Source organism: Neomonachus schauinslandi, chromosome 2 (assembly GCF_002201575.2).
Source record: "Neomonachus schauinslandi chromosome 2, ASM220157v2, whole genome shotgun sequence".
Lineage (NCBI taxonomy): Eukaryota > Metazoa > Chordata > Mammalia > Carnivora > Phocidae > Neomonachus > Neomonachus schauinslandi.
The window spans coordinates 46,968,792-46,993,466 of NC_058404.1; the positions used below are offsets into that span (position 1 = coordinate 46,968,792).

Below are 24,675 nucleotides of genomic sequence, written 5' to 3' on the forward strand. Positions count from 1 at the left end.
ACTCTAAAGCATGCTGACAGAAGAGATAATGTGGCACAGACTTCTGCTTAACAGGGAGAGCAACTGCGATCACCCTGGCTGACACCAGAATCGCATGGCTCCTATGGAAAGGCCTCACAGCCTGTGAGTGATACACTGGTGAGAAGTTCAAAAAGAGTGGTGGACCCATTAGGTACATCTTGTGTGGCAGAGAGCTTAGCACACATCCTATTTTGTGGATATGACAGCTACTCATTAGCAATCATCCTCAAATGCCAAGGACAATTAGCAATTAGTTTTGACTTCACAACCTATACACCCTGGGCAATGACTCTTCAACATGTGCCATTTCCATCATTAGTAATTAAACTTACAATTCTACAGCACTTCAGTTTACCAATTATACAGTATGGGTAGAACAAGTATTTACAGTTAAGAAAATTATGGTTCAGGTTTGGTGTATTACTACAATTCAACACAACTCAAAACCAGCTGTACTGAATGACCCAGTCTGTCTTTTTATCTTTTTTTGTTTTGTCCTTAACAAAATCCACACAAGTGGTCTCTCAACATTTCACTATTTAAAGACTAGGTCCTTCAAACCTTTCCTCTGTGCTAATAGTCTTTTGCTTATTTTGCTACCAATGTTGTCCTTCCTCATAAGATGGGACAAGGAGAGTGAAAATACTGGAAATGTATATTGGCAGATTTTTTTATAGATCCGGTATCATAAACTTCATGGAAAAATAGGTTTCAAGTAAGGAATAAAACTAAAATTATAAAATTCAATGAACATTTATTCAATGACTACTAAAAGCAAGGTACTGGGATGCCTGGGTGGCTCAGTCAGTTAAGTGTCTGCCTTCGGCTCAGGTCATGATCCCAGGTCCTGGGAATGAGCCCCACATCGGGCTCCACACTCAGCGTGGAGTCTGCTTCTCTCCCTCCCTCTGCTCCTCCCCCTGCTCGTGCTTGCTCTCTCTCTCAAATAAATGAAATCTTAAAAAAAAAAAAAAAAGGCAAGGTACCATGTTAGGTATTATTAATTCAAAAAACCTATAGGCATGGGCCTTGGTATTAAGGAAACTGAAGTTGTTTAGAAGTTAGATATCACTGTTGTTTTGCATCTATTCTCTAACCCCAAATTAGCACAGGTAACTGTTACATAAATACATGATGTACATATGTACAGACACACACACCTATATATATAATTGACCCTTGAACAACATGGGTTTGATTGCACGGGTCCACTTATATGTGGATTTTTTTTGACAGAGAGACACACAGTGAGAGAAGGACCACAAGCAGGGGGAGTGGGAGAGGGAGAAGCAGGCTTCCCGCTGAGCAGGGAGCCTGAAGCAGGGCTCGATCCCAGGACCCCGGGATCATGACCTGAGCTGAAGGCAGACGCTTAACGACTGAGCCACCCAGGCGCCCACTTTTTTTTAAAATTTTATTTATTTGACAGAGAGAGTGACAGAACAACAGCAAGGGGAGTGGCAGGCAGAGGGAGAGGGAGAAGCAGGCTCCCCCTGAGCAAGGAGCGGGATGTGGGGCCCGATCCCAGGATTCCAGGATCATGACCTGAGCCGAAGGCAAACCCTTAACCGTCAGCCACCAAGGTGCCCCAATTCTTTTTTTAAGTAGGCACCACACCCAGCGTGGAGCCTAACATGGGGCTCGAATTCATGATTCTGAGATCAAGACCTGGATGCTTAACCAACTGAGCCACCCAGGTCCCCTATACGTGGGTTTTTAAAAATCAATATAATACATTACTATAAATGTATTTTCTCTTCCTTATGATTTTCTTTTTTTTTTCTTTTTTAAAGATTTTTATTTATTTATTTGACAGAGAGAGACACAGTGAGAGAGGGAACACAAGCAGGGGGAGTGGGAAAGGGAGAAGCAGGCTTCCCGCTGAGCAGGGAGCCCGAACAGAGCTCGATCCCAGGACCCTGGGATCATGACCTGAGCTGAAGGCAGACGCTTAACTGACTGAGCCACCCAGGTGCCCCCCTTATGATTTTCTTAATAACATTTTCTTTTCTCTATCTTATCTTATTGTAAGAGTACAGTATATAATACATATGACATACAAAATATATGCTAACTGACTGTTTATGTTATTGGTAAGGCTTTTAGTCAACAGCAGACTATTAGTAGTTACGTTTTGGGGGAGTCAAAAGTTATGTGTGGATTTTCGACTGCACAGAGGTCAGTGCCCCTAGCCCCAGTGTTGTGCAAGGGTCAAGTGTGTGTGTATATATATATATATATACACACACACACACACACACACATACATACATACATGTAAACACACACACATAAGTATATATACACAGAGAGGAGGAGAGCCACCGAGATGCTAACTTGCACAGACTGACACACATCATGTTTATTTCACAGTATCTCTGCCAAATACCTCTAGAGCAATAACATTTCCCCACTCCAGAAATGAGGCTGAATAGAAGATCTCAAAGGTCCTTTTCGGCTTTACCCTCCTAATTCACTGAAAATAGAAGTCCTTCTAAAGTACACTATATTGAAGAGATGAGGATCTAATTTCAAGATTTAATTTCTTATTAGTTGCTCAATCTTTCAGGTCTTCGTTTATTGAAGGATATCAAAGTTGCAAAACCAACACATTTCACTTTCAAAGCCTTGGGTTTTATCAACTTAGTAAATTATCTGTTTTCAAGTAAAAGCTCTCATAAGAGAGAGAGATCATTTCTGCTTGTTGAGACTGTTCAACAGACTAAACATTTAATTCTCTCTTATAACAAAGAAAGGATTCTTACGTCAAGCACTGATCCAGAGAGATCAGCTCGTTCAAGATTTGCACAGCAGAGATTAGCATGTGCAAGATTGCAGCGGCTTAAATTGGCCATTTTGAAGTTAATGTATCGAAGGTCCAAACGAGAAAGATCAGCACCACTGAAGTTTAAACCCTAAAATTAAAAAAAGACAAACTGTCACAAAATTCAAACCATCTGTTATACTACAGTTAATGACTAGCTAACCCCCAAGCTTCTTAGAAGCAATTGGCAGGTCAGTCAGTTGGAGTTTATTAGAAGACAGGATCAGATAAAACTCAGATATAAAACCAGCATCCTTAATGGGTTCTTTTTTTTTTTTTTTTTTTTAAAGATTTTTATTTATTTATTTGAGAGAGAGAATGAGAGACAGAGAGCACGAGAGGGAAGAGGGTCAGAGGGAGAAGCAGACCCCCCGCTGAGCAGGGAGCCCGATGCGGGACTCGATCCCGGGACTCCAGGATCATGACCTGAGCCGAAGGCAGTCGCTTAACCAACTGAGCCACCCAGGCGCCCCCTTAATGGGTTCTTAGTAAAAGAACCTCTAAACATAATATTAGAATCCAGCCTGGCTATACTTCATTTATGTGCAGAAATTTCTAAAGAGCGATCTCTGTTGGCCATGTACCTACTGATAGGTATTATTTGTATATTTTTCTATATTTTATAAGTATTCAATAATTCAAGGTAGTTTTATTGAAAAGTGAGTACTGAGGTTTTTAAAATCTTTAATGTCATAATACGTAAAAGTATCTGCCAGTGACTGGCCATACATAACAAATGTACAAACAATTGACTTTTTAATTGCTGCAATTCTGATGAACTACTCAAAAACTGCCACATGAAGCATATTAGATAATAAAAAAGGCCATTACATCTCTTTTTTTTGCAATGCTATCACCCATAATTAAATTCTATCTTGCATGAAAAAGGAATGTAAGGCAAAAAAAAAATTGTAGAAGAATGTAAAGCTTTACTCACAGCTTCGCTAACACAAATAACTCCTGTAAAAGTCTGCTTTAATTACCTGGCAACGCAATTCTGATTTGGTTGGCGTGGCTAGCAGAAATCGGACAAATTCCTTTCGAGATATTGGCGAATGATCCTCTGGTGGTTGAGAATTCTTGAAAAAGATATTAAAAAATTAGTGGAGCATTTTCGGAGACAGCTACAATAATTGTAATACTGGCTAATGTAAAAAGAGCTTTACCTTTATTGCCACTTCCAGGTGTTCAATCAATGAGTCAATACCAAAAAATCTGGCTTCTTCTAACACACCTATCATAATAAAAACGATGTGACTTTTATAGAAAACTATTCATTTTAATATTTATAAAATTCTTTGTTAAATCCTCACAATACAAGTGAAATTCAACAAGCAGGCAATCAATATAGAAGAAAAATAACTCGTGTAGAACATGTATACAGAATATTTTTAAATATTTGTAACACAAAGTTTTTCTAAATAGTTTACATTCAGCAAAAGAAAAACATAGAGAACTAATGAATTAGAATGAAAGCCTTCTATATTTCAAAATTTTCTGACAATCACTTTAAATAGGCCATAAGCAAAAACTCCTAATTGCACAAGTTCCTAAAATAATTGAAATAAATTTGATTGTGAATCTAATATTAAATGACTAGTTCACCTCATCTTAACATCTCATTGACTTCAATGGAGCAGATCTGAATGGGTTTGTCACAATTATCTCTTACTTACTGCATCAGAAAATTATAGAAATGAATAAAAGTAAATTAGTTTCCAAATAAGTCAACAGAATGACTCAGAAACCTCTCTTAAGGAAATTCAATTAAAAAAAAAAAAACGATTTCTAAATGATAAAAGGGATTTTATGTATCATTTGCTTTTCTTGGTAAAAAAAAAAAATCTGCACCTTCTCCAGATGACTTAGTGTGTATACTGTATTTTCTTACATCTGTTAAACATCTTCATCAGGGTATTTGGGAAGAAATTGGGAATCCATTTTCCTTCAAATGAAGACCTCAGTCATTTAGTTAGCTGAGTTTTTTAACTTGTTAAAAAAAATTCCTAAGGACTCAGAAATTACAAAGAAAGTAAGAGACATAATCTCTTTCTTTGAATAGTTCAAGCTAATAAGGGTAACTAGAGGTAGATATGGGAAGCTCAGCAGTTATCTGGGAAGATTATGACCTTCTCAGGGAAAGCCCAATTCACCTCTAATATTCCAGCTACAAAACAAAGGTCATCTGATGAACAGCACACTGCTCAGGCAGCTGCTCTGGCACAACACTTTCCAGCCCACGCCAGAGGGGCCTCATCTCTGGATTCCTCTTGAAGGGGCAGCCATATTTCCTATCTGTCCCTGGTAGACGCCCACCATACAAAGGGGTTTCTAGTGGGCTTCACTCTCAGTGTGCCAAGATCTTCTGAGTCAGTCAGAAACCCCCCAAGGAATAGAGTAACGACTTTTTTTTTTTTTTTTTTTACTTCTAGGTTCAGAACCAAACCTTAAAAACTTCCGGAAAAGCCTTAGAAATACAAGACATCTATGGGAGACAGTTGAGAAACCGAAGTAATATTTAGCATATTTTTCTGTCAGCACAGTAGAAATTAGATTTGAATCTCAGTTCTGCCACTCACTTCCTTTTTTGTCTTAGAGAAGCTACTTATTCTTTCTCTTAATTAAAGTTCCTGTTTACATTTGTGAAATGGGAGTATTATGACTTTCTTCACAAAGTTGACATAAGTATTAAAAGAGATATGCATATATATTATTTGGTATAATGCTTCGCACTTGGTAGGTCCTCAATAAATGATCACCTTGATCATTATCAAATTGCATGTTTTCTGACATTTAAGACCATTCTCTTTTTACTGCATCAAACTGGGGTTCAGAAAATTTATGTGAACTTCAAGGAAATAAATTCTGCAATGCTAGAAAAGTTTTCAAGTTAGAGAACAATTGGATTGAAGTGAAATTTGCCTACAAGGTACGGAAAGATGACTTAAAGCAGAAAAAAGAAGGGTGCCTGGGTGGCTCAGTCGGTTAAGTGTCTGCCTTCGGCTCAGGTCATGATCTCAGGGTCCTGGGATCGAGCCCCACATTGGGTTCCCTGCTCAGCAGGGAGTCTGCTTCTCTCCCTCCCTCTGTCCCTCCCCCTGCTTGTGCGCTCTCTCTCTCAAATAAATAAAATCTTGAAAAAAAATCAGAAAAAGGTTTTGAAGGCAAATCAAAGCAGAAAAGGAAGACATGATTCATTGGAAAAAGTGAAGGTCATTAATGGCAGAAAAATAATGAAAGCAAGCAAAAAATACATTCACTGATGAAAGCACAAATAAGGAAGAATAAAAAATAAGGTCATGTAAGTAAATAGAGGGGAGGTAAAAAAGTCTGTAGATTATTGTAAAGCATATAATTACTTGGGGCAACCTATAGATATTAATAAAGAGTTTGGATAGATTTTGTACTAATTAGAAGTAGTAATGCTTTATAAAATGAATCCAGTACAGAGCTCTGCTTGCTGAACAACTGAATAAATAAAGCAATGGCCGAGAAACCTGAAAAAGGAGCAAGCATTGCTTGGCAAAGAGCCTGTAGTGCTGAAGTCTGGGAGAGCATGGATATGTATTTCTGATGTTATTTCCTAGGCAGGGAGGATATGAAAGGCTATCCGTGATACAGAGAAAAATTAAACTAGAAAGCATCAAAGAGCCCATAGGATGCCTACGGTGAAGTTTAAATGTCCTCAGAAGAAAAGAGGGGCCGCCAGAGTGTAAGCAAAAGTGATCTAGCTGCTGAAAAGCAAAGGATTGTATAAGAGAGGACCACTGCTTATTTTTCTAATGATAATTTCTGAAGAATGAGTAAAATAAAAATAGGTTATACAGGGTTTTAAGCAACAGTTGGTAGGTAAAAAATAAGAAAGCAACAAGAATTTGTAATGAATAGGTATGAAGTTAAATGAAAGGTCAAATAAGGTCATTTTTTGCAATGGGTAAGCTTTAAAGGCAATACAGACTTTAATACAGCAACAATAAAAGTTACTGAGTGTTGTCTATTATACTTCAGGGATTGTAAGTTAGCCCCTTTGCCCCACCACCAGCCCAGGCTGACTATAATGTGTTTGGCATGTAGTATTTTCAAAATCAGAAGATTTCACATAAAATTTTAGATTTCCAGCTTTTCTTTAAAAATCAAGGCTCTGATACCCTATGCCCACACACCCACATGGCAACAATCTGTGGAAGCTGAGTAGGAATGTGCACTCAAGATCGCCACACACCCCCCACCACTCATCAAGTCAGACCAAATTTAGTTACCTAGAGGCCCATGAGCATTGAATATGCATCTACTGCTTTATAAGGGCTCTGGCTGACATCATCTCCATGATGTGAAAATCCTGTGATGTAGTCAGGGACGAGTATATTTTTAATACTCAGTTTTCAAAGGAGACTCAGAGAGACTTTCCCCAAGTTAATTTTCTAGTAAGTTGTAGAATTGAGATTCTAATCCAGTCTTATGATTCTGAAGTATAATTTCCCCTTTTGATGACTCTACGTCTCAACATGATGGGAAGGTCCATAACTTGAAGTCAAATCAGTCACAATTCAATTAAAAAAACAACAAAATCCCTTAAAGTCCCTCGTGAAAAAATCTAACTCTATTTAGAATCTAAAATCAGAATTTATGGGTTAGACATACACCCATATACACAAAGGCTATCTATCTGTGCCTACAACTATTTCTATACCTATATATATTCATATATATATATAAAATTAGTTTTAAAAGTGGAAAAGATAGGGGCGCCTGGGTGGCTCAGTCATTAAGCGTCTGCCTTCGGCTCAGGTCGTGATCCCAGAGTCCTGGGATCGAGCCCTGCGCTGGGCTCCCTGCTCAGCGGGAAGCCTGCTTCTCCCTCTCCCACTCCCCCTGCTTGTGTTCCCTTTCTCGCTGTCTCTCTCTCCCTATCAAATAAATAAATAAAATCTTTTTAAAAAAAAAAAAGTAGAAAAGATATATTTTCCCTTTATGAAAATATACTATGTTACTAAGCAAGTGAAAACAAAATAAAAAAATCCTAACATTACAAAAATATGAGGAATCATATTAAAAACTCACCCAATAAATTAATGCCATCATTTACAATGAGCTGTCCATGACGCAAGTAGTTCAAAATGGGTTCAAAGTACTCAGGACTTCGGTCAATTAAGAAAGCTCCTCTATGATCTTGCTTATTTCCCCAGACACCTGTATCACCATTATAGTGAAGAGAACCCCCCCCACAAACAAAACCCAAAGTTAGAAATTTAAAAATTGTGTAACATACTAATAAGTTTTTACTCGTGTAAAAATTATTGATATCATTAAAAAGTACAGAAGGACAAGAGATAAGTCAATACAGCTACAAACAGATCACACAAAATGCGAAAACAATGTGTTGCACTCACCTTTGTCCTTAAACATGTGGGCCAGCATACTGTCGGGTTCTTTATTCACTAAAGTGCTCCTAAGAATTCAGGGAAAAAAATTGATTTCTCCATTTGTCTTTATAAACAAACATATTTAAGTCAAGAGTATACTCGATCCCAGCTGCTCTCTCAAAAAGATGCATGCTATAACCTGGTAGGAGTGACGCTGGGAAACAAAAACGTGCAATAAGTTGCCATTTGTCAAAATCCCTTCTATTCTGGCATTTCCTTTGATTCAAATATTGTTTTAGGTTCCTTTAATTTAAACACTAATCTATCCTTCTGGCAAGCTATTATATCACAATATTCTTGACCTAAATTTACATTGTTCTTATCCCTTTAACATAAGCAGTTATAGTTGCTACCAATTTCAGTATTGTTAGTTTTTACTTGTGTTGCATGTTTATTATCTGACATCTAAAAAACCTGTTCTAAAACCCTAAAATACTTGATACCTAAAAAACACGTTCATACCTTTCATGCTTTCTTTGGAAGAACCTGTGAATCATTTTTCTACTTTTTAAAAAAACTTAACGAAAAAAATGGTTTAAGATCACATAGTACTGGAGTCTCTTCTAAGGAAATGAGCAAAACTGAAGGAAAGAACAAATACTGCATAGTGTCCTCTAACACACACCTGTGCACACATTCACATGCACCTACCGTGTAGTTGTAAAGTACCGCCCTCCAACATTTAAGGTTAGCCAGTCTGTGTGAGATCCTGACAATCCTTCAGGTAGTTTAGAATCTGTCTGAGGATCTAGAAATGACATGTAGAAAATAATAAAAAAAAGTTAAGATTTGATTAATGGGGAAGATGGCAATAAGCTTCATTTTTGACACTAAAAACACACATAAAAGCATACCAGCGCTACTAGAGACCCATTGATAGCATTTAAGACAAATCTGGTAAGGTATTCCCACAGATACAAGAGCACCATGGTATCAGCATCTTTGAAGGAAGAAGCTGACAGAAACAACAGGGTATGTGATGAACCTAAGAATTCCAAAGTAATCCATACTCACTTCAAAGCTCAGCAAGTCTATTTGAGAATAGCAGACTGAAAGTGGAAGGGCTATGTCCAATCCATGGGTGGATGATGCAAGTAGTTTGCAGTAAGATCTGAGGAGGCTGGAAATGAACCTCAAAACCCACCAGCCAAAACTCCCTTCTAGGACAAAGCCCAATACACTAAGGACCAGATGTTGGAAAAAGAATCCAAGTTGAACAGAACAAAGACAACAGAGACAAAAGAGAAAGGAGTTCAGATAAAAGTTAAAAAGGTCTAACACAACCAGAATATATGAGAAGGTGACTTCCATATTTTTTAATACTTCGCACAAACAACAGAAAAGGGAACTTCAGAGCCATGAAATTAGAAAAACCTTTCCTAAGTCAGCTCTCCCTTCTCAAGTTAAAGAAACTAATTTTCCACTTTAAATGGGCAACAGAAGATCCCATACAAAAATTTAAAAAAAGAATTACATCCCTATAGACAATGAAAATGTGCCAGAAAGAAATGCCCACAAAATAGATAAAAACTATAATCAAATATTCCAAACATGCTAAAAGAAGTAAATACAAAATATGAAAAGAACAACATAACCCAGAATTACAAAATTCACAAATGAGGTGAGAGAACTCAGGAGAGAATTAGAACTACAATGAAAACCCAATTCAGAAATGAAGATTAAACTAGAAGAACCAGGAGAGAATAAACAGGTAGCACCTTAAGGGAAAGAAAAGATGAAAAAGAGGAAACCTTTAAAAATCAGTAAGAAATGAAGGAAGAGATGAAAAGGATTTCAAGGAAGATTTCCAATATAAAAGACAGGTGTAGAAGATCCAACATACAAACAATAGGAGTACTGAAAGGAGAAAATTAAAGCAAGGGGACAAAATAAATGCATAATTTAAAGTTCAAGAAATCTTTGCCGAAATTAAAAGAAGATTTGAAAGTATATATCAACAGGGTTCACCACATATCAGACAGAGAGAATCAGCTCAGAACACTCAGAAAGAGCCTCCTAAAATTACCATTTTTTAAAGAAAGAGAATAATCCTTTGAGTGACCTAGGAAAAATAATCATTATGAATGATCAGATTTTTTGGATACGAACATTTTATGCCAGAATAAGATTGAGTACAACATATTTAAGATACTTAAAGAAAGAAAATGTGAACTAAGGATTTTTTTTTAACAGCTTAATTGAGGAATAACTGATACACAATAAACCATACATTAAAGTTTTCAATTTGTTCAGTTTTGACATATGATTTTATATCCAGTCAAATTGATTTTCAAGTATAGAGGCCACAAACTGTTATTAACATGTGAGATATCAGAGAACATTGTTCTCAGAAGTTCTTTGTAAAGAATCTACTATAGAACAAGTTTCAGACAACCACTGGAAGCATCAACGTAAGGATTGGGGGTGAGCATTAAATACATTTGAAAGAGTAAAGCTAAGTGACAGTTTTAAGAGATAGTATAGTATATAATGGCTATGTAAGCTGATAATGTAGAAACAATACAATTATTTTTTAAGTAAGGATAGAAAGGAATGAGCATATGCAAAAAAATGTTTAACTGCCTTTAGCAGTCATATTGGTAAAGTATTGGAATTGTTACTGACACTCTTATGTGTGTTTTGTGTGGGATGAAATGAGTACTTAGGACATAATTCTATTATTCCCTATGTCCCTGAAAACCAGAATTATTGATATGGAAGAAAGGAGACATAGGTGTAAGACAGAAAAAGTTAAATAAAAATCTTACAATCCTGATACAAACCAAAGTAGGAGTATGAACCCAGGAGATATTTTACCTCTGTATAATGTCATATATCATATAAACCTTCATATCATATAATATATATTACACATAAATTTCATCTCTAGCTAGTTATGTATTTCCAACTCTGAACACCAAAAAGCCTAGTAAAAATAATGAACCCAGCAGCAATGAGCCTATCTGGCACCCAGACTGTGTTCTGAAATGACATTTCCTACTAAAAGAAATTAAGGCTTCTTGGAAAATGTATTGATCTGGGTCTGCGACAGAAGTATAAGATGAATACCTTGTTACTCCAGATAGTAAGGAAGCTATAAAAGACCAATGGGGTTGTAATAAAAGGAGTTGAAGAGGTTTCCACCAGCCAAACATAAAATAATGTGGGCATCAATAAACGCAGAGCATGAAAACATACCAAATATTTTTAAATCCAAGAGTTCGTAACGATAAGACAAAAACACTACTTGATTACTTTTTGTTTGTATGTGTGCAAAGAACCAATTAAGTGACAGCTGCTTGCTAACTACTTTGGTAAGCTAATGGATAAAAGCTGTGGAAAAATTTGTGCTCATCATTTTAAGGTAGAGACAGAGAAGAGAATGTACTTACTTCTAAGTTGGCAACTGCTTGTGTGATGATCCTGAGAACTCCCTCTACTCACCAAATACAATTACTGTGATGGCTTACAAAAATTACTAAATATTCAGGGTCAGATTGTATGGAGCTAAATATATCAAATACTCATTAAAGAACAGTGATGTTATCTAAGCCTTAGGCTCTCTCTCTTGAGATGCACAACTGTATAAGCTTTCTTCCAAATCAAAAGGTAGCGTACGTGTCCTTGTGTGTGGTTGATACCAAGTCATTTTGACTGATTTGATCTGACCACTGTGAATGATTGTCAAATGCTAACTTGTGCAAGCAGTACACTCTAAAATCTGTAACCTAACACACAGGAATTGCGACAATTACTGTCAAGGAGAACGTATCATAACAAAAGTTGTAGTTTCCACAATCAAAATGACCTTATCATGTCATCTTTGATGAATCTGTGTACTTCCAGAGCATTTTAAAGGCATGTAAAAAGATGAGGTATCCATACTAAAATATGATAATATAATCCAAATTAAAACTTTACTTCGATACACACACATCCGATTTAGAATCAAAGAAGGTATGAAGATCAGAATGCTGCCATGAGATCCTTTTCAATATTAAGCTTAGTAAGTGCATGTAAAATATTTGCCATCTTTTTCATTTTGGCAGACAAAATTGGCTTGTAAGGAAGTCACTTACCAATAAATGGTTCTCCTTCACACACAAACAAAACATCATCATCCCTGGGGAAATCAAAATTTAAAAGCCACCATCAAAATCCAGAAATCACATTAATTATCAGTTGACTAGAGGACCTATACCTCAGAATTATGTAGAAGGCAGGTTTTGCTATCAATCTATATTGCAAGGAAGTTGACTTAAGTTTCCAGTGCTTTGCTTAACTTCTTGACTTAGCGGTCTTTGGATTTAAATTCAAATAAGGTCCTGCACATGGAAGAACTTTTAAAATGGCAAAAACAAAACAAAACCCACTATGCTAATTATGTGAATTCAGCTTTCTTATCAACTGAAGAACACACGCTCATGCACAAGGTATATGATTAAAGCCATGGCAATTCTTTTTTTACTTTAATTCTGTAACCCTCAATAAATTATTGGGGTTTTCTTCTAAATCATCAGCTGCTCTGTGCTTTGGAAATGAAAATACATTTTTATGTTACATCTAGGAAGAATATAATTTTCAAGTAGAACTCTGCTATACAAACTTACTAACACCCACCACACACCCAAAGGTAAAATGATTGCACATAATCCAAAATTCTAGATTATCAGTGTATATTCTCCTCCCCTGCCTCAACATATCTCACCATTAGTGCAAATAAGTGGTCAGAGTATACACTGTGAGCCACAAATTCTTAATCAGGTAGATATTTTCTAGTTCAGAAGGCTTCATTTCTGACCTTCTATGTTGTAGAAATTTTTATTTCCTGTAAGGCATCACAGGAATGCATTGAATATTTCTTAGAGGCAGCATCTGGGTTAAGGAGAAATTTAGCTTGATGCAAATCATCCAAGAATGAGACTCAATTATCTATCGAAACGGAAAGAAGCTGGGAGACAGATGCTGAAAAACTAAGAAATTCTAATTGATTTGGATTTTAAAGCTACATCTTTTAAGTCTACAATCTTTTCTACTTGCTCACTATGCCAATTAATTTTTAAGACAGTATGAACATTTGTTTTCTTCTCATTAACAAAAATCAACTAACTAAACTGTGTGACCCAGGTAAGATATTGAACTTCTCAAATGTTTAGTTTCCTCATTTATAAAATGAAGAGATTAGAAGCGATTACCTTCAAAAGCAGTGTATTACATTGAAAGGTCATTCTGACCTGAGTTTAAACAAAAACTAAACTTTATATTAGTTTTGTAGTTTTGTATTAGCTACTGTAGTTCTGTATTAGCTATTGTAATTTAGCGCATCATTATCTTCATACCATCAGTTTAAAAGACCTCATGCCTCGCCAATTAAATGAGGTGACTTGGGCAGAGCCAATACAAGGCAACGGGCAAAGTCAGTTCTTAGCGTTCCCCTCCCATCTTCTTTCTTAAGCCTCTTGCTCCAAAATTCTATGAGCCTGTAAGAATGGAATGAGGTGAACTAACACTTGTTTTAAAGAGATAAATCTGCCTGGGATATTTAAAAAACAAAATCAAAACCCAACAAACAGAAAGTCACTATTGTGGAGGATCACTGGTGAATTAACCCTACTTAAAGCTCTACCTTATTTAGCAAGTTTTTACCAAAATAGGTCTTTGTAAGGTTCATAAAATTCAAAGCATTCTTAGGAAATGAATTGAACAATAAGCAGTAGCATTTAAATTAAAAGAGATCAATCAAATTTCTAACATTAAAAAAATGCATGTCCTCAGAGTCAGACGTTCTAGGCATCTGAATTTTGAAACATGCCATGATATTAGCCAAACCCAAATCATAAACGGTGGGAAAAGAGGTAGAAAAGATGTGGTAAAGGGCGCCTGGGTGGCTCAGATGGTTAGGCATCTGTCTTTGGCTCAGGTCATGATCTCCAGGTCCTGGGATCAAGCCCCACATTAGGCTCCCGGCTGACTCAGAGGGGAGCCTGCTTCTCCCTCTCTCTCTGCCTCTCCCGCAGCTTGTGTGCTCTGTCTCTCTCTCAAATGAATAAATAAAAAATCTTTAAAAAAAAATAAAAAGATGTGGTGAAATTAACACCTGGAAAACACTCGGCAAATTGGTCATTCGACAAACTGATTTTTGGTGAACTGGCTTTGTGTAAATTAGTCATTTAGCGAATTGGCCTGCTTCTCTGTGAGGGCTATTTTTATAACAAGCAGAGAAGAATCAACATTTTAAATTTATCTTACAAAAACATGTTCAGAGGCAATCAAGTCATGAGTTAATGTATATACATCAATTTTGTTAATACGAAAATAAATTCTGACACCCCTCCCAAATTGCATGTCTTATTAGATCCATCTCTAATAACAAAAAAATTCCTTATAGCCATGTATGAAATATGCAGAAAGACTATCAGAATATTGGAATGTACTGAGGATTTTCTACCTTATAGTAGAAGTCCAAATTACTTAAATTCTAAAGAGCAAATTTTAGGCAATCATTTGCCAAAATTCTGTATTCTTACCAGTAATTAAACTACTGCTTAAGGGAAACAGCACAGCACCAAGATGCTGAGGGAACACTGTAGACAGCTTATAAGAAGGTGAAGGTTACCTGATCAGAGCAATATCATCGATCAGTCCACCTTTCCCATTATACACACTGGTGGCTTTTATGCCGAGTTTACTGCTGGCCACAGAAAGCAAATCAGATAAAGTTCCATATACAGCGACCACCTGTGAACACACCAGATTAATTTGGATAACTTATATAATGAATTTCATTACTTACAAATTATAAACCACCATACTATAAACAGGACTAAAAATCAGACTATCAAATAAAAGGAGATTCTGAGAGGTTCTTACATCTAATATTGCTGAAATCCAAAACTAGAGTGTAAGAAATCATCTCTGCGTGAAAATAATTTACAATCTTATGTATGTTAAATAACGCTCTAGTTCTGAAGACAGACCCACAGCTGAATGTAGGTTATGACATTTTCTAGCTGTCGACATGAGCCAAATTAACCTCTTTATGCTTCTGTTGTTTTAACAAGAAATGAATAAAAGACACACCTATATCAGGTCATGAGGATGAAATGAGTTAATGCATGGCATGAGCTTAGCAAAGTGCCTGAGACCTATTAAGTCTTTATAATGTTGCTTTTATGTTATTCCTTTGTTATAGGAATGGTTTATTTTAAAAATAGGAATGATTTACTGTTTATGATAACATTTACTACATCAACCACCACGTGAAAGGTAACAACTTCCCACTTCATTTATTTAATTCTTCAGCAACCACTTATAATTATAAAAGCCAGATTTTAGCTAACATTCTATATACAGCCAACAGCTGGGATACAGTGAATTGCTCTCTCCTGCTTTACATCAGGCACAGTCTGATATATGCATAAGCAATGCAAATGCTTAGGTAGGGGGCTGAGAATCTCTACATGTAGTTTTTTTTTTTTTTTGCTCCAGTATAATTTTAACTATGGGTTCCCAGTGGCTGAGTTGTATAGTTGTACTGTTATCGGTTAGGATTTCTGAAAATTACGAATAAAACATAGATGAGGGGCTGAACATGAAGAACGAACAGCCAATCAACTTCCCACGGGATACTGGATCAAAGTGCCATATGAAATAAGAAACAAGGCTGATCCTTTGGTTACCAGTGACTGGAGTTTAGTAGACCCTGAATTTTTAGTTAGATAAATGTAACGAATAGCAGGGTATGGGGGGAATTGCTTGTTAATATGGGAATGTGCAATCTTCATGGCAGAGTACTCAGATCCCCAACTGTTTTCTCTTGGATCATAAGGATGAAAGGACAGATAAGTATTGCAAGCTGGGAAATTCTAGGGAAGGGTTGTAGGCAAGCACAATTTAAAGGGAAGTAGGTGGATTAAAAGTCATACACAATCCAAGTGTCCTTAAACGGATGAATGGATAAACAAAATGTGGTATATACACACAATGGAATATTATTCAGCTATTAAAAGGAATGAAATTCTGATACATGCTACAACATAGATAAATCTTGAAGCCATATGCTAAGTAAAATAAGCCAGACACATAAAAGGGCAAATATTATGTGATCCCACTTACATGACATACTTAGGCAGAAAGTAGAATAAAGATTACCAGGGTGGAGGGTGAATAGGAAAGTCATTGCTTATGGGTAGTTTCTATTTGGTATGATAAATTTTGGAAGTAGTGGTAATGTTACACTCTGAATGTACCTAATGCCAATGAATTGTATGCTTAAAAATGGCTAAAATGCTAACTTTTGTGTTATGTATATCTTGCCATGGTAAAAAAAAAAAAAATAATGGAAAGCACTTGGCACAGTGTCTTGACAGAGGAGACAAGCCGTAAATAACTGAAACTTGAATAAAATGTGTCTCCTTTATTTCCTATCATTTTTTCACCTCCGTAATAGAGCCTGGAATTCTGTTACTGCAGATACATGTTCCTGGGAGAAAAGGAAGAGAAAAAATATAAGGCATTAGGTGCAGCAAACCCACTTGTGCTAAGAGAGGGGGTATGGAGAGAAAACAAAAGAATCAAAAGCATAGAAACACAAGACACTGACCAAAGCAAATGCAAATCGACTTTTACAGCCCGGAAACTGTCTGGGGAGGGTAAGAAAATCCTTTCCAACATCAGCATTCTTGTCATAGTTCCTATTATATAAGAATTTTCTAATTGACCTTTGCTTCTTATATATTTTTACATGGTTTTGGTTAGCCTGACATTATCCCCTCCTTGCCAGAACACCAACTTTCTCCCCCAGCATTTCTTTTCACTTCTCTCCCTCAACCAGCCATATCATAAAACGGATGAAAATTTAATGTATCTATGTTATGCAATGGACACTTTCCTTTAAATAAGATAATCAAAAGGCCATCAATTAGAGAAAATAGTAGTGAAATTATTGCAAGAAATCTTACAGTTCTGTAGATTTGAAAAATTGCCCTTAAGTTGCGCTACCACACTTGTTTTTCATTTGGAGGGCATTTTTGGCATTTGTTTAACTAGATCACTTTAGCTTTACTCTCTTGCACATACTAACAAATAAGATAGAATTATATTGCAAACATAATATTCAAAATCTGTCTTTCATATAAACCAATCAGAATATCTGATTTAAAAATAGATATATACCAACATAAAAATGTGATAGGCTTGCAAAACATTTTAAGTTGGTAAGAAAGTCTGTAATAGACTGGCTCATGTACCTTTCTTTATGTAACAACTTTGTTGGGGAGAAAGCAGCAATGGAAATCTTGTAATATCATAGATTTGAGCTGTAATTGTTATATAATAAGCTTATTTTAGTCCTCAGAGAGGCCAAGCATTTGTAAAATGATCATGCTAAGAATGGCTATATGCTCCCCAGGGTGGACCTGGAGTTCCCATGTTACTGGGATTATCTGCTTTAATAAACAAGGCACTATACTTAGAATGGAAGCATTCTATGGCGTAAATTGAGAAGTGCATCTAGTTAAGTTAATGAGAACCATATTACGTTACTATTTAACTTAACCCTTTCTAAATTTCAGACCCTAAGACAAGTGAAAGCCATTTACCAACTGGGAAAGTAAATGTTATACTGTGCCTACGAGGGCGTATCAGTTTAGTGAGTTTTAATTTGCCTTTAAACACCATTTTCAAATTGTAACCTGTGTTCTTCAAATTTAAAAATTAAAACCCGCACATGTACTTAAAGCGTTTTTTCTTACATGCCCATATTATCTATTAACTAAGACACTATCAATAAATACTTAATTTATGCAGGCTGATTTACCCAACCAAACTATTAATCACAATTACTAAATTTACTCTACCTACACTTTTAGTTTAATACATTTAAAATAAGGGGTTTTTTAAATTTAAATTTCAGTTAACAGTTTAATATTAGCTTCAGGTGTACAATATGGTGATTCAACACTTGCATACAACACCTGGTGTTCATCACAAGTGCACTCCTTAATCCTGATCACCCATCCCCCCCCCACCTCCCCTCTGGTAACCATCAGTTTGTTCTCTATAGTTAAGAGTTTTTTTTCTTGGTTTGTGCCTCTCCTTTTTTTCCCCCTATATTCTTTTGTCTTGTTTCTTAAATTCCACATATTTTTAAATTATTTTGTTCCTAAAAAAGATAACATAACTAGGTCAAGAAGGCAAATATTAAAATATTAAATATTAAAAAGTCTGACAAAATCAAGTGTTGAAGAGGATTTGGATCAGTGGGAAGGTTTATGCACTGCTGGTGGGATATAAATTACTGCAATAACTCTGAAAAACAATTTGGCATTTGAAAAAATTAAACATTCATATACCTCACATCCAATACAGTTGACTCTTGAACAATGCAGGGTTTTGGGGCACCAACTCCCCCTCCCCTGTGTATTTAAAAATCCACATATAACTTTTGACTCTCCAAACACTTTACTAATAGCCTACCATTGACCAGAAGCCTTACCAATAATATAGACAATTAATACATATTTTGTAAGTTATGTTACTCTATTTTTACAATAAAGTGCGCTAGAGAAAATATATAGTACTACAGGTATTTACCGAAAAAAAATCTACACATAAGTGGGCCCATGCAGTTCAAATCCATGTTGTTCAAGGGTCAACCATTAGGATAACTTATATTCACCAGAGCATTGGTTCTCAAAAGTGTGGGCCCTTGGGGTGCCCGGGTGGCTCAGTGGGCTAAGCAGCTGCCATCGGCTTGGGTCACAGTCCTTGAGTCTTGGGTCTGGGAAGGAGCCCCGCATCTCACTGGAGCAGGGGCATAGGAAAGTGGAGCCGGCTTCTTCCTCTGCCCCTCCCCCTGCTCATGTTCTCTCTCTCTAATAAATAAATAAAATCTTAAAAAAAAAAGTGTGGTCCCTAGATTGGCAGCATTAGGATCACCTTGGAAATATGTTAGAAATTCAAATTCCTAACCCCATCCCAGATCTACTGAATCTGAAGCTCTGAGGGTGGGGCCCAGCAATGTGTTTTCTCGATTCCTCCAACTGATCCCAATGCATGCTAAAGTTTGCAATCCACTGCCCTAGAAAAATGCTTGCATGTGTGTACCAGGATACATACACAGGAATATTTACGGCAACACTTTCAATTTAATAGCAAAATATAAAGAAATAAACAACCCAAATGTCCATTGACAGGAGGACAGATAAAATGGGATAGTACTTGTATAAAATGGACTATTATAAAGCAGCAAAAATAACTAAATTATGTGGGACATTATGGATGTAATCTTAGAAATATTATATTGAATGAAAAATGTAAGTCCCAAAAGATTACATATGACATCCATTTAGGTTATGTCCCGAAGATGACAAAACAATATATAATTTAGTTATACATATACATATGTGGCTCAACTATTAAAGAGACATGGCAAAGACAAATACAGCATTCATGAAATTGGCTCACTTTATGGATAAGCAAGGGAATAGGAAAGTGAACAAGCACATTAAGTTTTGGTAATATACTTTTTCTTGCCTTCTGTGGCAGGTTTACTGATATTTGGTATATTATTTTCATCTTAATTTTTATGCATATTAATACTCTTTATATGTATCAAATATATTTCTTAAATGTTTAAAGTTGAAGAGCAAAGTTCTTATTAATGTTTAGATTTTAATAAGCAAAGGTCACATAGATTTCACCTTCCTTCAACTTAATATAACGGATTCAAATCTGGATACTTAACACCAACAACATATTTCTGACCTAATATCAAAGCCAGAAGAAAACAATTAAGTCCTGGACTAAGAGTGTAAACATCAGGACAGAGGATCTATTTCATGTCCCATTATATGTGCAGTGAGCTGGCATGGTTCCTTGTACAAAGAAGGTAATCAGTTAGTTTTGGCTGAATAAATAACGTATACAAAAGGTCTATGACTTGCACAGCCTATTCCTGAATATTCTTTAGTTAACGCAACTTCTGTTCAAGAGGTACAGAAATTTTGAACTGACATCAGGTTTCTCAGAAATCACTCACTACATTCAGATGTCTGAGTCCTCATTTCAAATTCCTTAATGCTATTTACAGAGAATATCAAAAAGAGAAAAATGGGAATTCCAAGGCATATGGAGAAAGGATGAGAGGATACAACTGATTCTTTTGGAGCAACTAAAAAAGATAAAATTTGAAGATCCCAATTTTTTAGAATTATGGCCTTCAAATGTTTTGACTATGTACCCCATCAGTAAAACATTTTTGGGCACGTGCTCAAACATTTGTATATTTATTTACTTATTTATAAAGTTTATGCCACAGTCAGAAAAGAATATGATTTCCCAAAAACCTTTATCGACTTAGAATATGGAGCTGGCCAGTAAAAATCCCCTAAATATTTACCATTAAATTTAGGGAAATCCTGCCAAATATAAAATTGATTTTAAACACTGAAAAGGAACAAGAAAGGAAAAGAAAAACATCTCAAATTGTCTTCATATGTTGGAAAATATTTTTAAACATCTTGCTAATTAGGATGACCTCATCTCATCATTGGCTAATGTTTCAAAGAACAATATACTCTTAGGGAGTGGCTTATTGTTAATAGCAGTTATTAAATAGGACTTCAAATAATCTTCTTTAAAATTCGGCACTTTTTGGGGTGCCTGGGTGGCTTAGTCAGTTGAGCGTCCAACTCTCGGTTTTGTATCAAGTCATGATCTCAGGATCATGGGACTGAGCCCCAATTCAGGCTCTGCGCTCAGTGGGAAGTCTGCTTGAAAGATTCTCTCCCTCTGCCCCTCCCCCCCACTTGCGCACATGTGCGTGCTCTCTCTCTCATAAATAGGTAAATCTTTAAAAAAATAAAATAAAATTCAGCACTTTTTGACTTCTCAGGTCCAGAAATCCTTTCCCTGCCCCCTCGTCCCCCAATTCTCAGAGTTTACATTTGGAGAGGTGGTAGCTCTGCCATTTTCTCATCGCTTACTTGTGTTCACGTAACTAATATTCTTCAATCTGCAGCTTCTTTGAAGGAATCTTTTAAAGCCACTTGGCATTTTGGTGAAGGTTAATTTAGTTAAAACTGGATAATGCAAATCTTAACCCGCACTTGTGTGCTTCAGTACATCACAATATACCAAAGTGAACCAACCAGTGAAGAAGTTTTCACATGTGAACGCACTCCCTTCTCTCAGTAGACTTGAGACCACCTGACACATTCAGTAATTGAAAGCACTTGTCTTTATGGATTAAAAAAATCAAGTTTTAAATTTTTTTTTTTAAGATTTTATTTATTTTTTGACAGAGAGAGAGACAGTGAGAAAGGGAACACAAGCAGGAGGAGTGGGAGAGGGAGAAGCAGACTCCCCGCTGAGCAGGGAGCCTGATGCGGGGCTCGATCCCAGAACCCTGGGATCATGACCTGAGCCGAAGGCAGACGCTTAACGACAGAGCCACCCAGGCGCCCCCCCCCCCAAAAAATCAAGTTTTAATATGATTTTATATTTCTAAGTAAAAATATAAAGTATAATATTTCTTCTTAAACTCCCCTGGGTCCTCTTGCACACCCTCTGTGGTGTACTGTCTCACTCTGGAAAGCACTGTTTTAGAGCATGCCCAGCCCTCTCTACAACTACAACATCAAAGCATGCACTAGTGACACTTATGTTTATTCAGTATACAGAAAAGTCATGGTAAGCATATGTAGTTCCCTGCAGTAACTCTGTGCCTCTCCAAGCCCAGGCTTTATGGCCCGGTCTGGAAACCACTGAAGAAGCTTTATAGGAAGGAAACTTATTTGAAAAAAACAGACACTTATGACCAGGAAGCAAAAACAGAAGCTAGGTTAATAAGGAGAGATTGAAAGTGACAGATATCCTAACTGCTGGATGGAAAATCAAACTCTAATAGTAGTGCTCTGTTTCAGCATGTTTTTCATGAACATCATGTCACGATCATGCCAATCCAGGCTAGCTCTAGTCACATTATTTATATAAACATGCAAGCTGTTATGTATTATTCTGTGATCTTTTGTCAAATAAGAGTAATTGTAGTTTTTTGTTTTTTGGTTTTTTTTTAATCAGCTGGAGAGGACAGGAAACAGAACTTTGGCATAGAATATGTTTTCCAATTGAGTAGTAAGGATTAAATTATGATTTTTTAATATTGAATCATACTAGTATTCTCCAGTTTGGATCTTTATGATCTTCACAACATAAATATATTTATCTTCATTTACTTGAGATGGGTTTTTTTCCAATCTTTTGAGACTCCAGAGAAAATATTTTTGAAACAAAAATTTTAAACCCAAAAACCTAATCTAGTCAAAACTAGATAGCTTAAAAAATACATATGGTAAGACTAACATAACCGATCTTTGAAAGAACAAAATTCAGTGGTTTCAGAGGAGATTTAGAGCACAGTTAAATATTTATGACTGAGTCTAAACATCTTGTCTTTCAGAGAGGAACAATGAGATGCTGGATAAAAAGGTCAATCAAAGGTCTGCTTTTGAGAAAATACTACAATTGTTTGGATATACTATTTTTTTCTTCCAGTAACAGTAAGTTTTAGATTCTTAGTAGCTAACAGACAACACAGGTTTAGAAAAAGTTAATGGTCAGAAATAATATACATCTTGTGAAGTATATTTTGAAGTAACATTTATGAAAACTCAAGAACTTGAATATATGCCAGTTGTTTTTATGTATTAAGTCTCTAAAATCAGAATAACACAAAATTATAGTCAACAAACTAGACCGTGGTTCAAATTTTTAGAGCAGATTTATTTAAAATTTCAGAGCAGTTGGAAAGCCATTTTTTTATACCGGGGCACAATTACACTATTTAAAAACATACTGTTTCCAAAATATGCAGGGAACGAAGTACTGTATTCTGGCAAATAATACAGTGAGGTCAATTTACCTTTACCTTAAACTCTAAGGCATCGTTACTTCTAGATGTCATTTAGCCACATCTTAAATGTCTGCCTTGAGCAGTCAAATTTTCTAAAGAAGCCGAACAACTTTCATGGGTGGGGCAAGCGGCTTGAGAAGGAATAGGATTCATTTTGGCTTGCTCCAGCCTTGGAAAAAATATTTGGTACCACACCCTCAACAAAGGCCGAACACAGCAACTAGTAACGTCAAATCAATCCATTTTAGTCTATTGTGACAGTCTTTCTAAGGAACTAAAACAAGGCGAAATAAAGTGAGTACGTAAGTTTGGCGGCGGCGGGGCTTGGGGCGCCTAAAAGACAAAGGTAGGAACCATCAAGAAAATGTCCCTAATTTTCAATTTTCTATTCACCCTACGATAGAAGAATATTTTATTTATCCACCGATAAACAGTTTCATTCTTTCTACCTGATCAACCTTCCGTGTCTGCCTTAGTTGTTAACCACCACTTTCTGGAGCAGACCATTACTCAGCACGAAGGTGGCAACAAGCGCCCTTCTACAGCCAGGGCTGGGGTCTTCGGGGTGGAGGTGGGAAGAGGGACATCAGCACCAAGCGCTCAGGTGACAGCGGCCCTCCCGTCGCCCTCCGAGTCCTCCGTTTTCCAGGACCCACACCTGGACGTGGGAACGATAAAGCACAAGCTGACCTGTGCTGGCCCCAGGGCGGCTGGGGAGTCGAAGGGCGGGCTCGGGTCAGGAATCCCGTGGGTTGGAAGGAGGCCGCGGGGACCCGACGTTCACCTCCTGGACGCCCCCCACCCCGGCGCACGCCCACCTCCCTGCCCCTCTCCCCAACTTTAGCCCTCCGCCCTGCCAGCCCGTTCCGCGCTCCGCTGCCCTCTCCCCCAGCAGGCGGCCCGCCTCCTCCCGACCCCCTTACCTTTCCATTCTTGGGGCTGCCGTTAAGGAACAGGGTCACCCGCCTCATCGCGCTGCCCCCACTGGGTCCTGAGTGAGTCGCCACCCTCCCGCCTGGCTCTCCTCCCACCTTCTTCTTCTCCCGCCCTTCCCCTCCCTCCACCCACTCGGACTCTCCTCCCTTCGCCACCTTCCTTCTCTTACAGAGACACACACGCACGCACTCTCGGTCCCACACCCCAGGGTTGGCGGGTCCTCCTTCCCACCCCGCCCCTGGGCCCCTCAGTCAGCCTGGGACCCTTCCCCCACCTCTCCCAGACTGACTCTAAGCTCCACCAATCAACTGGCAGCGCCGGACAGCGCTCAGCCAATCCTCGCCCTGCGTTGGGTGGGCTCATACTAACCCAGCCCAGGTGGAGGGAGGGAAGAGAGGTTGCAGTCTTGCAGACGGGAAGGGTTATCAGCCAATCAGCACAACCTGGAGCCGAACGGCGGCTCTAGGCGTTACTGAGCAGGCGCAAACCCAACACCAGGTAGAGCTCATCTGCATAGGGAGGAGGGGTTGGAAGGAAAGAGGTGGAGCTCTAGCAGG

The 24,675-nt window shown here is 37.4% G+C and overlaps 1 protein-coding gene across 2 annotated transcripts in view; it reads right to left on the reverse strand.

The window, feature by feature from the left end:
- The window catches only part of KCTD9 (potassium channel tetramerization domain containing 9), a 38,355-nt gene extending 14,135 nt beyond the window's left edge, over positions 1-24,220 (reverse strand). Inside the window, exons 1-9 of one of the 2 annotated variants that reach the window (XM_021698784.2) lie at positions 24,106-24,220; positions 14,885-15,006; positions 12,348-12,391; positions 8,920-9,016; positions 8,236-8,294; positions 7,907-8,035; positions 4,012-4,079; positions 3,829-3,924; positions 2,787-2,936 (exon numbers count right to left, since the gene is read on the reverse strand). In XM_021698784.2, coding sequence (XP_021554459.1) covers positions 2,787-2,936; positions 3,829-3,924; positions 4,012-4,079; positions 7,907-8,035; positions 8,236-8,294; positions 8,920-9,016; positions 12,348-12,391; positions 14,885-15,006; positions 24,106-24,153 — 813 coding nt within the window. In that variant the 5' untranslated portion in view covers positions 24,154-24,220. The remainder of the gene's footprint in view (positions 1-2,786; positions 2,937-3,828; positions 3,925-4,011; positions 4,080-7,906; positions 8,036-8,235; positions 8,295-8,919; positions 9,017-12,347; positions 12,392-14,884; positions 15,007-24,105) is intronic. The other variant, XM_021698785.1, reaches the window with a different exon arrangement.
- Positions 24,221-24,675: the final 455 nt, after the last annotated feature.